The 14,280-nt window shown below is 36.4% G+C and overlaps 1 protein-coding gene across 1 annotated transcript in view; it reads right to left on the bottom strand.

Moving 5' to 3' along the window:
- Positions 1-14,280, bottom strand: part of PTGFRN (prostaglandin F2 receptor inhibitor) — an 82,516-nt gene that overhangs the window by 10,521 nt on the left and 57,715 nt on the right. Inside the window, exon 6 of the mRNA XM_083361902.1 lies at positions 11,211-11,630. Coding sequence (XP_083218028.1) covers positions 11,211-11,630 — 420 coding nt within the window. The remainder of the gene's footprint in view (positions 1-11,210; positions 11,631-14,280) is intronic.

Genomic DNA, 14,280 nt, shown 5'->3' with positions numbered 1-14,280 from the left:
GAGGAAAAGTAAGATGTGTGGTTTTAATAAATAGTTGATGCAGACTTTGACAAGCCACAAAACACCACAAAGACAAGATTTTATGCAAGATTTCAGGTAGGCATGCCAGACACTGATCACCTTGATTCCATCATTTTTCATTATAGAATTGTTATCACTATGTTTGACATAAAAAATATTATACCATTCAGACTTAGTTCATCTTTTTAAAGAAATCTGTTTCATTATTTAACATTTTAAGAAGAATGCATAGAAGACAGTATTAAAAATTATTGCGTATCATTTCCCACATGAAGCAGGAAATAAATATGGATCATGGTTTAAAAACTGTATGGAAAAAGTGTTTAAAAATATAAAGAAGTTCAACCCACCTGAAACTACATTTGCTGTTTTCAAATAGTACTACTTAAACTTGGTTATTCTTTTTGCCAACCTTTCCCTACCTGGCTTTCTCCAAATACGATTGGTAGGAATTCTGCACTCTCTGGGGAATTGCAGAAATTGCAGTCTAAAATATTGGACGGACAACTGCTGCTCTAAGCTTATTCATGCTACACTAGTTGGGCTTCTATTATAGCCGAGTCAAGTTGATACTCTCAGAGGCCACATTCAGGAACACAGCAAGTTTCTATTAAGAATATTATGGTTTGAAAACTACATTACTTTTTTTGGCCAATGCTGAATCAGCTGCAAGAATCAAACGTATGTAATGCAAAGCGAAGTGCAGTTGTGTTTTTGTTTAAAAAGTAAAGTAAAAGAAAACAAGAAAAAATCAATGCACGTTTTTCTTTCACCTACAAAGACTTTGTGCAGTCTTGTGACCAAATTTTACTATAATGGAAAGAATTACTGCCATGTGAAATAATTTCTAGTTATTCAAATCTTTTTCTCTTAACTGCATAATTTATAAGATAAAAGTATGAGATTTTGTAAGCAACCAGGGTAAGAGATAAAGAAGATACAAACAAAAGAACAAGGAAGTTTCTTTATTCTCTGCTTTTAGAAAATGAAGTCACAAAACGAAAAGAAAATGCTGCAAATATCAGCATTAGAGATGGGCATTTTTCTCTTTTAGTGAAACTGAAATGTCTATACAGATAAAGCAACTCCCACACAGAGTATGATAAATATTTATATGTATTAAAACTGTTCTACATACTTTCCAGCTCACTCAAAGATTCTTCTATTTAAATTAATCCTGTATCAAGTTCAGAGGGAATTACTGCATTTTTCAATACCTTACTAAACTATAAATGGAGATGAGGAAAACCAAATGTAAGATCCTGATAAGAGTATTTCCACAGAGGTTACTGGCAATATTTAAAGCAAGGTTCATGGAATATGTTTTTCCTATTCAGCATCACTTGTACTTATAATCTCTTACACATAAACCTCTTAGTTCTGCAAATGTACAAACAGGAGAAAGTAGAAAATATAATAAATGATAACTATTACAAAAATATTTTTAAAAGGACAAAAATAACGATAGCATTATCAGTTCAATGGGAATTTGCTACTAATATGTGGTTCTCAGCTATGACCACCTGCTCCTTTCCGAATGGACAAACATTATTTGTCTATTTAATTATTAGTTAGATGAATTTTACAAAGTTTATTTGGATTTTTCTCCAGGAAAATGGATGCTGGTTTAAATACCAAAGTGGGTAGTTTCTCTTCCCTTCACTATTAAATCCTCCCCACAACAATCTGCCCAGCATCTGCCCACCTTCCACCCAAATCTTTCCTTTTCACCTTGCTCTATATCAGGGGTCCCCAACCCCCGGTCTGTGGATCAGTACTATATAACCTCTTTCTTCCCTCCCTCCTTCCTTCCAACCAATGATTAGAAAATGAAGGTCTTTTCTTAACTAACAGGGGAAGAAAAATGAAAGAAGAACTGTGAAGTTCAATAGAGCTAGCTTAGGCAACTGAAACTTTCAAAGCATAAGAACAATTATTATTTTTTAGCAAATTATCAGTTTTGGAAGAACATTAGATCTTTCAGTCAAATTTTTATCTTGGAGCAGTAGGGATGGGAAACTTAAAAAAAAAATTCAAGGACCACGTTTCAACAGAACCAATCTGTTGTTGGTACACAATGGTTTATGTTAAAGACATTAAAGAGACCCGAATAAAAAAATGAATGAAGCATCTACTCTGATTCCTGTCATGGTTCCAACAGAGACGAATAAAGCAAAACTCCAAGGCTTGCAAATACCTCAGAGAACATTTTATTTTATTTATTTTATTTTAATTCCATTTATATCCCGCCCTTCTCCGAAGACTCAGGGTGGCTTACAAGCTTAGCAGTAGCCTTCATTCTATGTATATGCCTGCTTATTAGGGCTTTCACACACATCCCAAGCGGCATTATTACAAAGTCAGCTTAATTGCCCCCAACAATCTGGGTCCTCATTTTACCTACCTCGGAAGGATGGAAGGCTGAGTCAACCTTGAGCCTGGTGGGATGCGAACCTGCACTAATTGCAGGCAGCTGGTGTTACTTAAGGAGGCATTAGCCCACTGCTCCACCAAAGTATCCGCAAATCAAAAGTGAAACCAAGTCTGGAGACACACGTAACAATTTCCCAATACAAAGTTAATCCTAGGGCTATGCAAACAACTATGTTCCCTAATACAACTGGGCTGCACAAACAAGCAAAGCCCCATCTGCGGGATGCAGGCAGCACACAAAACCACAGCCTCTCTGGTCCGCGGAAATACCTTTCTCCATGTAACCGGTCTCTGGTGCCCAAAAGGTTGGGGATCTCTGCACTAGGCCATGTTATACAGCCATTTCTGTATCAATATTCTGTCATAAGATTTAAAGTGGTTTCCAGAAGCCACCTTCAGTGCTTCAGGCCAGAAGATTCTTGCTGGTTATTTGCCAGGCCATCAACTGTATTTATTCTTGTGCTTCTATTTAAATTAATCCTGTATCAAGTTCAGAGGCATTTTGAAGGCAAACATATTAGATTAACAGCATGGGTCAAGAGAATGTAATCACCCCATTAATACAGAGAGTAATGGAAACAGACTTCAAATGTCAGTAATTTGAATCTACAGGAGTTCTGTAAACCAAGAATATTGTCATACTACAATTTCCATTGCTAATAGTCCCTTTTATGGTGAGATTACTGAAAGAATGGTGACTGAACAACTGTATAATCACTGAATGAAACTGAGATTGTTTTATTGCAACCTAGTTTTAGGGCTTATTTCAGTAAAGAAATTGCCATGGTCACTCTGATAGGTTATCTTTCACAAAAGAGAGAGGCAAGATGTTTTACCTACTAATCCCTCTCAAATTCTCAATAATGTTTAGTATCTTGTAGTGTGGTATCTGAGTGGATGATTCCATGACTTGGAGGCACTATGGTGTTGTAATGCTGTTCCTACAGCTACAGGGCCATTCCCCAAAAAAGGAAAGTTGACGGTTTCTGTTCAGGCATAGCTTTCACATTGTCAATTTCCAGAAAGTTCAATATTGTCTATAAATTTGTTTATAAACTATACGAAGATGCAGGGAGACGTTGTCCAGAGGCTTGGAATTAGATATTAACAATATGTAGGTGACACTCAATTTTATTTATTTTTTTTCATCTAAAATGAGAAACAGTAGAATTGCTGAACTGATAGCTGTCTCCAACTTTGAAATTGTAAAGGTGGCTGGGACTACAGGGAGTGCAGAATTATTAGGCAAGTTGTATTTTTGAGGATTAATTTTATTATTGAACAACAACCATGTTCTCAATGAACCCAAAAAACTCATTAATATCAAAGCTGAATATTTTTGGAAGTAGTTTTTAGTTTGTTTTTAGTTATAGCTATTTTAGGGGGATATCTGTGTGTGCAGGTGACTATTACTGTGCATAATTATTAGGCAACTTAACAAAAAACAAATATATACCCATTTCAATTATTTATTGTTACCAGTGAAACCAATATAACATCTCAACATTCACAAATATACATTTCTGACATTCAAAAACATAACAAAAACAAATCAGTGACCAATATAGCCACCTTTCTTTGCAAGGACACTCAAAAGCCTGCCATCCATGGATTCTGTCAGTGTTTTGATCTGTTCACCATCAACATTGCGTGCAGCAGCAACCACAGCCTCCCAGACACTGTTCAGAGAGGTGTACTGTTTTCCCTCCTTGTACATCTCACATTTGATGATGGACCACAGGTTCTCAATGGGGTTCAGATCAGGTGAACAAGGAGGCCATGTCATTAGATTTCCTTCTTTTATACCCTTTCTTGCCAGCCACGCTGTGGAGTACTTGGACGCGTGTGATGGAGCATTGTCCTGCATGAAAATCATGTTTTTCTTGAAGGATGCAGACTTCTTCCTGTACCACTGCTTGAAGAAGGTGTCTTCCAGAAACTGGCAGTAGGACTGGGAGTTGAGCTTGACTCCATCCTCAACCCGAAAAGGCCCCACAAGCTCATCTTTGATGATACCAGCCCAAAGCAGTACTCCACCTCCACCTTGCTGGCGTCTGAGTCGGACTGGAGCTCTCTGCCCTTTACCAATCCAGCCACGGGCCCATCCATCTGGCCCATCAAGACTCACTCTCATTTCATCAGTCCATAAAACCTTAGAAAAATCAGTCTTGAGATATTTCTTGGCCCAGTCTTGACGTTTCAGCTTGTGTGTCTTGTTCAGTGGTGGTCGTCTTTCAGCCTTTCTTACCTTGGCCATGTCTCTGAGTATTGCACACCTTGTGCTTTTGGGCACTCCAGTGATGTTGCAGCTCTGAAATATGGCCAAACTGGTGGCAAGTGGCATCTTGGCAGCTGCACGCTTGACTTTTCTCAGTTCATGGGCAGTTATTTTGCGCCTTGGTTTCTCCACACGCTTCTTGCGACCCTGTTGACTATTTTGAATGAAACGCTTGATTGTTCGATGATCACGCTTCAGAAGCTTTGCAATTTTAAGAGTGCTGCATCCCTCTGCAAGATATCTCACTATTTTTGACTTTTCTGAGCCTGTCAAGTCCTTCTTTTGACCCATTTTGCCAAAGGAAAGGAAGTTGCCTAATAATTATGCACACCTGATACAGGGTGTTGATGTCATTAGACCACACCCCTTCTCATTACAGAGATGCACATCACCTAATATGCTTAATTGGTAGTAGGCTTTCGAGCCTATACAGCTTGGAGTAAGACAACATGCATAAAGAGGATGATGTGGTCAAAATACTCATTTGCCTAATAATTCTGCACTCCCTGTATCTAAACAACTGCATCATGATATCTGATGTCCTCTAAGTTGTAAAGCAGACTGGAGATGTTTAGCAGCTCTATAGAGAATCTTTTTTAAAAATTGTAATAATGCAAAGCAAACCGGTCACTTTTCAGTCCACTTATTTTTCCTTCTGGGACCATGAATGTTGGATGGAATGAAGTAAATAATGATTTTGCATGGAAGTTTTTTGTGCTCAGAAGAGTAATGACTCGGTTGATACTGTTGATTCTGATCTTAAGCTCTCAAGGCACAGACTTGCTCCTTTCTCTGCATGTAGAAGGCAATAGCAAAGCAGAATTGAAGTTGCTAAAATATATTGATCCAAAATAAATGTGGAATGGAGAATGATAAGTGTCTATTTAAAAAAATAAAAATAAAACTCAGATTTAGAGATTATGTAAAACTAAACGAACTCAGAAAGATGGTTGTAAACTGTTTTATTTCAAATGAAAAAAATCAATTTTAAAAAATGAGGTCTTTAAGTGTTTTAGTTTTCATACAGATGTATGTTTTTAAGAGGAAGTGATATGTTTATTTCTTGCCCATCTTCAGTCATTCATTTTAGTCATTCATGTGTGTGTGTAAAGGTAAAGGTAAAGGTTCCCCCGCACATGCGTGCTAGTCGTTTCCAACTCTAGGGGCCGGTGCTCATCTCCGTTTCAAAGCCGAAGAGCCAGTGCTTGTCCGAGGATGTCTCTGTGGTCATGTGGCTGGCATGACTAGACGCCAAAGGGGCACGGAATGCTGTTACCTTCCCACCGTAGTGGTCCCTATTTTTCTACTTGCATTTTTACATGCTTTCGAACTGCTAGGTTGGCAGAAGCTGGGACGAGTAACAGGCGCTCACTCTGTTATGCGGCACTCGGGATTCGACCCGCCAAACTGCCAACCTTCTGATCGACAAGCTCAGCGTCCTAACCTACTGAGCCACTGTGTGTGTGTGTAAGATTATACAATTCATGTATTACCTTAGGGTGTTATGACCCACAAAGTCTTAAACCCTTTGGCATAGGCATCATATAATCCTAGCAACATCATCAATTAACAGCTAGCTAAGACATTTTCTTCCATGCACCAGAAAAGACACCGCAACAATTACATCAGAATAATGGCTCACCGTTGCCTAATCTGACAGGATTGAAAAATGCCAAGTTAATATTCTAGCAATAACTGTACAAATGTGCTTCTCTGTTCTTAAGGACCACTCCAAGACTTCATACATATTCTCTCAATACAACTTATATATAGAACAAATTGTATCTTGGTCACTGAGTCAATGTTTTTTAACCAGCAACTCCATTCTGTCTGGATTAATGCATTATATCAAGAATGAACCACTTCAGGTCATGAGATTATATGAAAAAAAAACAGAAAGGTAATGACACTCAAAAAGCTAATATGTCTTCTAACTGAATAAGCAGTCATATCTATTAGAATTACGGGACATCCAGAAATATTAATGTTATAAAAGTGTATGTACCTACTATAGATGTATATGGAGAAGATAGTGAGCATAACATTTAAGATATGTTAGACATGCCAAGTGCAGGTACTAGAAAGCATATAGTATTAGGAATGGGGTACAGGACATGGGAATGCAAAAGAAATATTTGGACCAGATTAGAATTACCATATATATCCTCCTTTTTGTCTTCATGTCATCTGGCAGACAAAGCCTTAAAATCAAATATTGTCTGACTTTTTGAGTATCTAAAAAGCTACCTGAGTGGCTTTTCTTTGTAATGCCACAAGTAGTACTAACCTCGTTAACAAGTTCAGCGCTCGGACCTTAATTAGTTGATCAGTCCCCTCTGATGGGCTTGGACTACCCACCTGAAACTGACAAGACCTTAATCAGTTATTCACTGAAGGGTTTTGCTTTATAACTGGCTCTATCACATTCCTGTAATTGAGAAACCAATCTTCTTGAAGTAGGAAAAATAATTTCATATACATGTGGACTTTAGTACTTTTTTTGCTATAATTTTTAGTGCAGATGTCAGGACAGTTAAATAATTAGAATATACTGCTTTTCTTTTCACTTGTCCTCATACCCACTGTCTGTTTCCTGCTTTGTCTGTTTAGATATCTGGTAATCCTAGACCCATATAAATGAAGGAGATAGGATAAACAAATTTTGGAAAGACAATTTTTTATTGTCAGCAAGATTGACTTGGAGGACACATACTTGAAATATAAGATGTAAGTAACAGATTCAGTATATTAAGATTGTGCAAAAGAAAACCTGAAAAGCTACTGAAAAAGATAAAAGACATTGTAAAAAACCAACATTTCTAACTGATCCCAATGACTTTCTTAGCAGGATATAATGATAGCCTAGCCAAACCAAAACATGAAAAGCCTTAAGCAGCAACAAGGATGCACAGTTGAACACAGACTTTAAATGTCAAGCAAGAAAGGACAAGATATTGCAGACAAGATGTCAATGAACTCTTAAAAGCAAAAAGAAATTGAAAATGAGAGATATTTTTAAAAGATCAGAGAAATCAAAAGAAACTGCACAGCAAAGATAGAACTCTTCAGAAATAATTGTGAAACAGATCTAGTAGAGGAAGACGAGGTTTAAGGAAGATGGAAATACTATATTTGAAATCTTTTACAATTGGGATTACAGAATAATAGTAAAGGTAAAGGTAAAGGTTCCCCCGCACATGCGTGCTAGTCGTTTCCGACTCTAGGGGCCGGTGCTCATCTCCGTTTCAAAGCCGAAGAGCCAGCGCTTGTCCGAGGACGTCTCCGTGGTCATGTGGCTGGCATGACTAGACGCCAAAGGCGCACGGAACGCTGTTACCTTCCCACCGTAGTGGTCCCTATTTTTCTACTTGCATTTTTTACGTGCTTTCGAACTGCTAGGTTGGCAGAAGCTGGGACGAGTAACAGGCGCTCACTCTGTTACGCGGCACTCGGGATTCGACCCGCCAAACTGCCGACCTTCTGATCGACAAGCTCAGCATCCTAACCCACTGAGCCACCGCGTCCCTTACAGAATAATAGAAACATCTATAAACAGAGAATATATTCAGGAACCACGTTCATTAGAAATTGAAATGTAACAATCAACAGGCCACAGATGCAAATGAAAAGTTAAACAATTTAAAGCTGCAAGAGAAGAGCCAGTTAAAGCGCCATTAGTTCCATGTTAACAAATACGGAACAAAATACTAGACAATGGGAGTATATTATATCTAATGGGTATTGCAGAACATTTGATTATTTTTCAGACAATAGTCTTTATAATAATAAAGAAATTATCCTAACTTCTTTTTATTAATGCTTTTCTATTTTTTTTAACTGAAAACTGCCCAGAGTCATGTAGGGGAGATGGGTGGTGTAGAAATGTGATGAATAAATAAAAAGATGAATAAATTGTAAGAACTGAATTTGAAACAGAACTTTAAAATAAAGAAAGGAACGAGACAAATCTACATATTATCTCCATGTTAAGTTGTATATATTACACAGGCTGGCATTCAGGAAGTCTCTGACTTACATCCCCATTTGGAATGGAATTTCAGCTATAAGTCATTGCAGTCATAAGTCGAGGGGACTGGAGCTGATTTTTTTTATATAATTCCTTACAGCAGTCATTAAGTGAATTGTATGATCCTAAGTTTGAGTCATGTGATTGTTAAGTGAAATGCAGTCATTAAGCCAATCAATTTTTTATGGAAATTGGCAAAAACATCACAAATTGCTGTTATATGACTACAGATGCTAAAACTGGTAGTAAATGCAAATTGATTACCAAACACCTGAAATGAGGTCATGTGACTACATGATGCCTAGCACGACATTTTATGACAACCAGAAGTGTTTTATGGGCCATAAAGCACCCTTGTTGAGGCTGTTGTAACTTCAAATGGTTGTTAAATGACTGATCATATATCAAAAACTACCTGTAGTTTGGAGATACACCATTACTATAAACACTTTGAAAACTGCAGATGATATAATTTTGTAAGACTTGTACAAAAATGTAAAAAATAGAGAGTAAAATCATGAAGATTCCCGTCTGGCCTAATTGCATCTAATTAATCTGCACTGCGTAATACTACAAGTTACAAAGAGAAGGGGAAAAAATCATGAAGGTTCATTTTGACTACGCATTTGTAAAGATGAAAACTTCTTGAAATATTAAACATTCAGGAAAACTGATATCTTGAAGCAATTTTGGAAGGAAACCAAATGAGTTATTTTTCTAGTACCAACAAGTCCTTCCAACTTCAAATAAAAATCAATATAAAAGACAAAACTTACCCCCAAAGAATTTATTTGAGATATTAGACTTCTTTTAAATGTTCCTACATTTACTCATTCCTAAATTGAAGGCTATTGCAATGAAAGTTCTAGCATCTAGTAAAGCATTATTTTAAATGATGCTAAAACAAAATATAAATATATAGGAAAAGGAAAACCATTCAGTGCTGTGAAACAACATTCTAAGCCAAGAATAGGAAATATGCTAGAGCTACAGCAAACTGTGTTTATTGAAGGAAGACCAAAAGTTAAAGAAGCATTTCCAAACCATAAAGATCTACAGTTTGTTGTCAGTTCTTGATTTATCTATTTTGTTCATGCTTTCCATGTTTATTGCTACTAAAGTTGAAAAACCATGGTATTGTGCGATACAATAGATAGCTTTTACTTGCCTCCAGGCCTACAGTGACCCACACATCTAAGAGAAGGTAAAACGGCAGGCAAGAAAGCTGTTTCATTAAACAAAAGGAGAATGTCATAGGCTGAAAGTATTAAAATAAGGAGAAAATGAAGACATTTTTGTAGTCTTATTTTCACAGCTGAAATTTTATAGCTCTGAACTTTCAATGCTTGCTTAATTTTGCTGCAATTAAGAAACTGCTTGCCATTTTGCGACTGCATGGAAAATTGATATTTTTCCTCCTTTAAATATCTCACAATATACTTCTCCCAGACATATTTAATACTTCTGAAGATATAATCAATGCTTATTTTCCCATACATAGAAAGTATAACCTGAGTTTGCATGTGATCTTTTTCTTTCCATAGGTAAAATTATCAAAAGTATCACCATTATCAGCTCTTTATACAAGGGATATAGGGGAGAATGATGTAATATTTAGTATCTAAACTATGCCACTACTCACTATAAAATCTATGGGTCTTTTCCAGATTTAAATTCATCTCTTGGAGTTTAATAGAAAAGCAAGTTAGCAAAGTTAACTGCTAAGTGCCATAAAATCAAAGCTATGAATATAGTTACTTCATTCTGAATGACTTTATCAGCAGTCGGATGGAGTACATGCAGATAGCTACAGCTGCAAGAACACTGTAGATAGTATGGAAAGAGCAGGGAGTGTTGCTTTCATTAGGCAATTCTGATGGAAGAGGATTTAACAATATTACACAGAATAAGAGCCTTGGTGGAGCAGTGGGCTAATGCCTCCTTAAGTAACACCAGCTGCCTGCAATTAGTGCAGGTTCGAGTCCCACCAGGCTCAAGGTTGACTCAGCCTTCCATCCTTCCGAGGTAGGTAAAATGAGGACCCAAGATTGTTGGGGGCAATAAGCTGACTTTGTAATAATGCCGCTTGGGGTGTGTGTGTGAAAGCCCTAATAAGCAGGCATATACATAGAATGAAGGCTACTGCTCAACTTGTAAGCCGCCCTGAATCTTCGGAGAAGGGCGGGATATAAATGTTATAAAAATAAAAATAAATAAATAAAATAAATCTATACCTGACATTTTTGCATACAGTTCCAGAATGTTTCAATAATCAAGTCACGTTTGATAAGGTTCGGGAGCCAAAGTTCTGAGTTAGAGTCCTTTTGAAATTCTCTATTCTATCATTACTAGTAGTAAAACAAAAACCTGGAGAAATTCTGGTACTAATTTTATAAACACAGATACAGATGTATTTTCCAAACTGTTCACCAGACTAGGCTTTGTACTGACCTGAGGTCTGGAAGTCTATCTGGATAGGATTGGAGAAACCATCAACCGCCTTCCGCCATCTGCCTCCACCCCCTGGGGACCATGCAGTCACTTCACAGCGATATAGCCCGGCATCAGAAATCTGAGTCTGGTACATCCTATAGCGGAACTCATTTTCTTGAATCTTTTCCAAGACTACACCATCCACCCGGTCTTGGTCTGTCCAGTCTTCCCGCCTAACTACTGAATCTTGATTGAGAGAAATGATACGAGTAGTCCCGTTTGATCTTGTCCGATCACTAAGAGACTTCACTGCTGTAATGAGGACTGAATAACGAGGAGTCTTGATGTTCTGGGATGACACCTTGCAGGTCATTTCAAATGTATGCCCTGCCATGAAGAATGGTTTCAGCTTCACAGCTTCTACAGTCAGTGTATAATCTGAGAAGAGGAAATGAATCACAGATATAAGCAGCAAGCAAATGGCGGGTAAACATTATGCAGTAAGCAAGGGATTATGCTGTTAATATCCTACAGACAATATCAAGTTTTTTAAAAAAATAAAATAAAGGGCTGCACCAGAGTTAGTTAGATGTAGACATACAATGCATCATAGGACAGTGTGCACCTCTGCAATTTCCCTATACTCAATGGTGCTTATTACTAAGCATATACAAAGCTTTAGCGCAAAGTAACAGCAGTTTTGACAATGCATGAAAACAAAAACAGTAGGAAAGCACACAGAATATTTACATACTGATAATTTCAACATGTTCTTGAGTGAAGTCCTGAGTTTTAATAAGAAATTAGAGCTTTGGTTGAAAAGTGATGAGCACATGAACAGCATCAGAAAAGTGAACGTTTCTGGACTAGTGGTACAGCCTATTATAATTGGTTTAGGGAATAATCTGTCAAATATGAGAATACTGTAATTCATGACATGATAATTATTCAACCTTAAAATGTATCTCAAAATAACAGAAAAACTGGAAATTTAGAATTTCTCACTTCTGCAATTTTATTTTAAATTATCTTTTATTTGAATGTATTTCACATTCGTAATAGAACATAAAACATAATTTAACAGATTTGGAAGGGATTTTAGAGGTCTTCTAGTTCAACCCCTTGCTCAAGTAGGATATACCATTTTGTACAAATGCTGTCCAATCACTGGAAAATTTCTATAGTGTAAGAAGAATTTTATATTATAAGAGACTTCTTTTATAATATAAATGTATATTCTATAAAAACAAATTTGCATCTAATAAGTTGCATAATTCTAATCCACAAATCAGAAAATTCTCACATATCATAAAGCAATAATCAGACTGAACTAAATATCTGCATTTGTAAGTAAATGGATATAACTGAATTTTCCTGTTTGAACTTACAAGAGGTTTTATCCAAATTTAATTATCCAATAATTAATAATAAAAGTTCTTTACCAACATTGAGCATACATAATAGCAGAAAATAAACTGTATATGTATTTGAGATTATTATTGGAAAGCATTTTATCTAATTCCTTAGAAGTCAAATCACCTATTTCTATCACTGGGGAATAGATATGTAGATATAGATATTGACTCTGTCACTGTCTTAGTTTCATGAAATTTCTGCAAGAGGCCATCACTTCAAACATTTATAGCCTGTCTAATGTATTGGCCTTATCTGTGTAATGCATTTACTTTATGTCTAACTGCTTGCTTAAAGGCTGATCTACTTTCTGTGTGTTATGTAACGGTTGCTGTGCTGAGCTAGACTTGCTGTCTCCTGGCTGTTAAGTAGGTTTGGGGCAGGAAACTGCCACTTTAAACCTATTGGTCACCACCTAGAGGCCAACCGTATAAATAGCTGCGCAGCAGCTATTAGCTTGCTTCTGTTCTGTTCTGAGTTAGAATAAACTTGTTGCTGTTTGGACACCTCGTCTCGCTCAATGCCTTCAAGAACCAAATATTTAACAGCCTGTTCTTCTACCTGTAAAGAATTTGGAATTAAATAAGTATACATGCATTTCTGGTACTTGCCCACTAATTCTTACTTCCCTTAATCAGTTTCTATAATCACATGTTTTAGCTTTACAGCAAAAAAGGCAAGTCATGTACCATGGAGGCAGAATTCTTATTTGAAGTGAACTAGCTTGGCATTTAGAACTGTTTATACATCAATGCATTATCTTCTAATGAAAAATACCCTGAATATCAAACACAGGTGAATCTTTTACAAGGCAATGGGGAAATAAGTTATTCCAAGCTCATAATATACTTCACAAATAAAAACTACATACTACAGATACCCTCCCCCAAGAGATACACAAGATAGTTTAGATTACATTCTGCTGTGTTTGCCTTCAAGCAGCAATTTTTACAACAAGTAAACACTAGAAGATGATAACACTGACAACTATATTAGCACTAAACAAAGGAGGGAATGGTACAACGCTAAGAACAAATCAATGTAGTAACAGAAGTAGGCTAAGTTCTCATTTCCAGTATTAAAAACATGATTCAAAGATGGCAAAATTAATTTTAAAATTAAACAGAAAAATACATTTCTTATATGGACTGTTTCTGCTTCTTAACTATTAAGTTCTTACTTAATTTCTAAATTATTTTATAAAGCATGCAATCCTAAATTAATTGCTATGCTCTATATCATTAATGCTCAAAAAAGGATATAGTTAACATTTAAACATACTTTTAAAGCATCTTCTTTACCTCTTCAGGAGCAGCATTAAGCAAAATTGGAAAGGTGAAACATCTATTATCCAGTGACTAAAGAAATGGCAGCATACTTGAAAAGAACTCATAGGCACATCCCTTTTAAAGGACAGATTACTAAATGTAATGTGGAAGATCTATAATTACAAACCCTTTTCACATTTATACACATTCTGTAGAGTTCAAACATAGAGAGTCAGGAATGGCAACATTAGTTTGTGATAAATCTGGATATACTGTATTGTTTCATAAACACATTCCAAGCTGACTGTATTTTCATATGTTTTGTACACAAAACACACAGCCCTGTATGATTAAACTTGCAAGAAGCATTCTGTATATATACTTCATATTTCTATGCTCAGAACTAC

The sequence above is a fragment of the Vipera ursinii genome (assembly GCF_947247035.1).
Source record: "Vipera ursinii genome assembly, chromosome: 4".
NCBI classification, from domain to species: domain Eukaryota; kingdom Metazoa; phylum Chordata; class Lepidosauria; order Squamata; family Viperidae; genus Vipera; species Vipera ursinii.
Note: the sequence above shows the minus strand (reverse complement) of the source record. Positions and strands in the feature narration are given on the sequence as shown.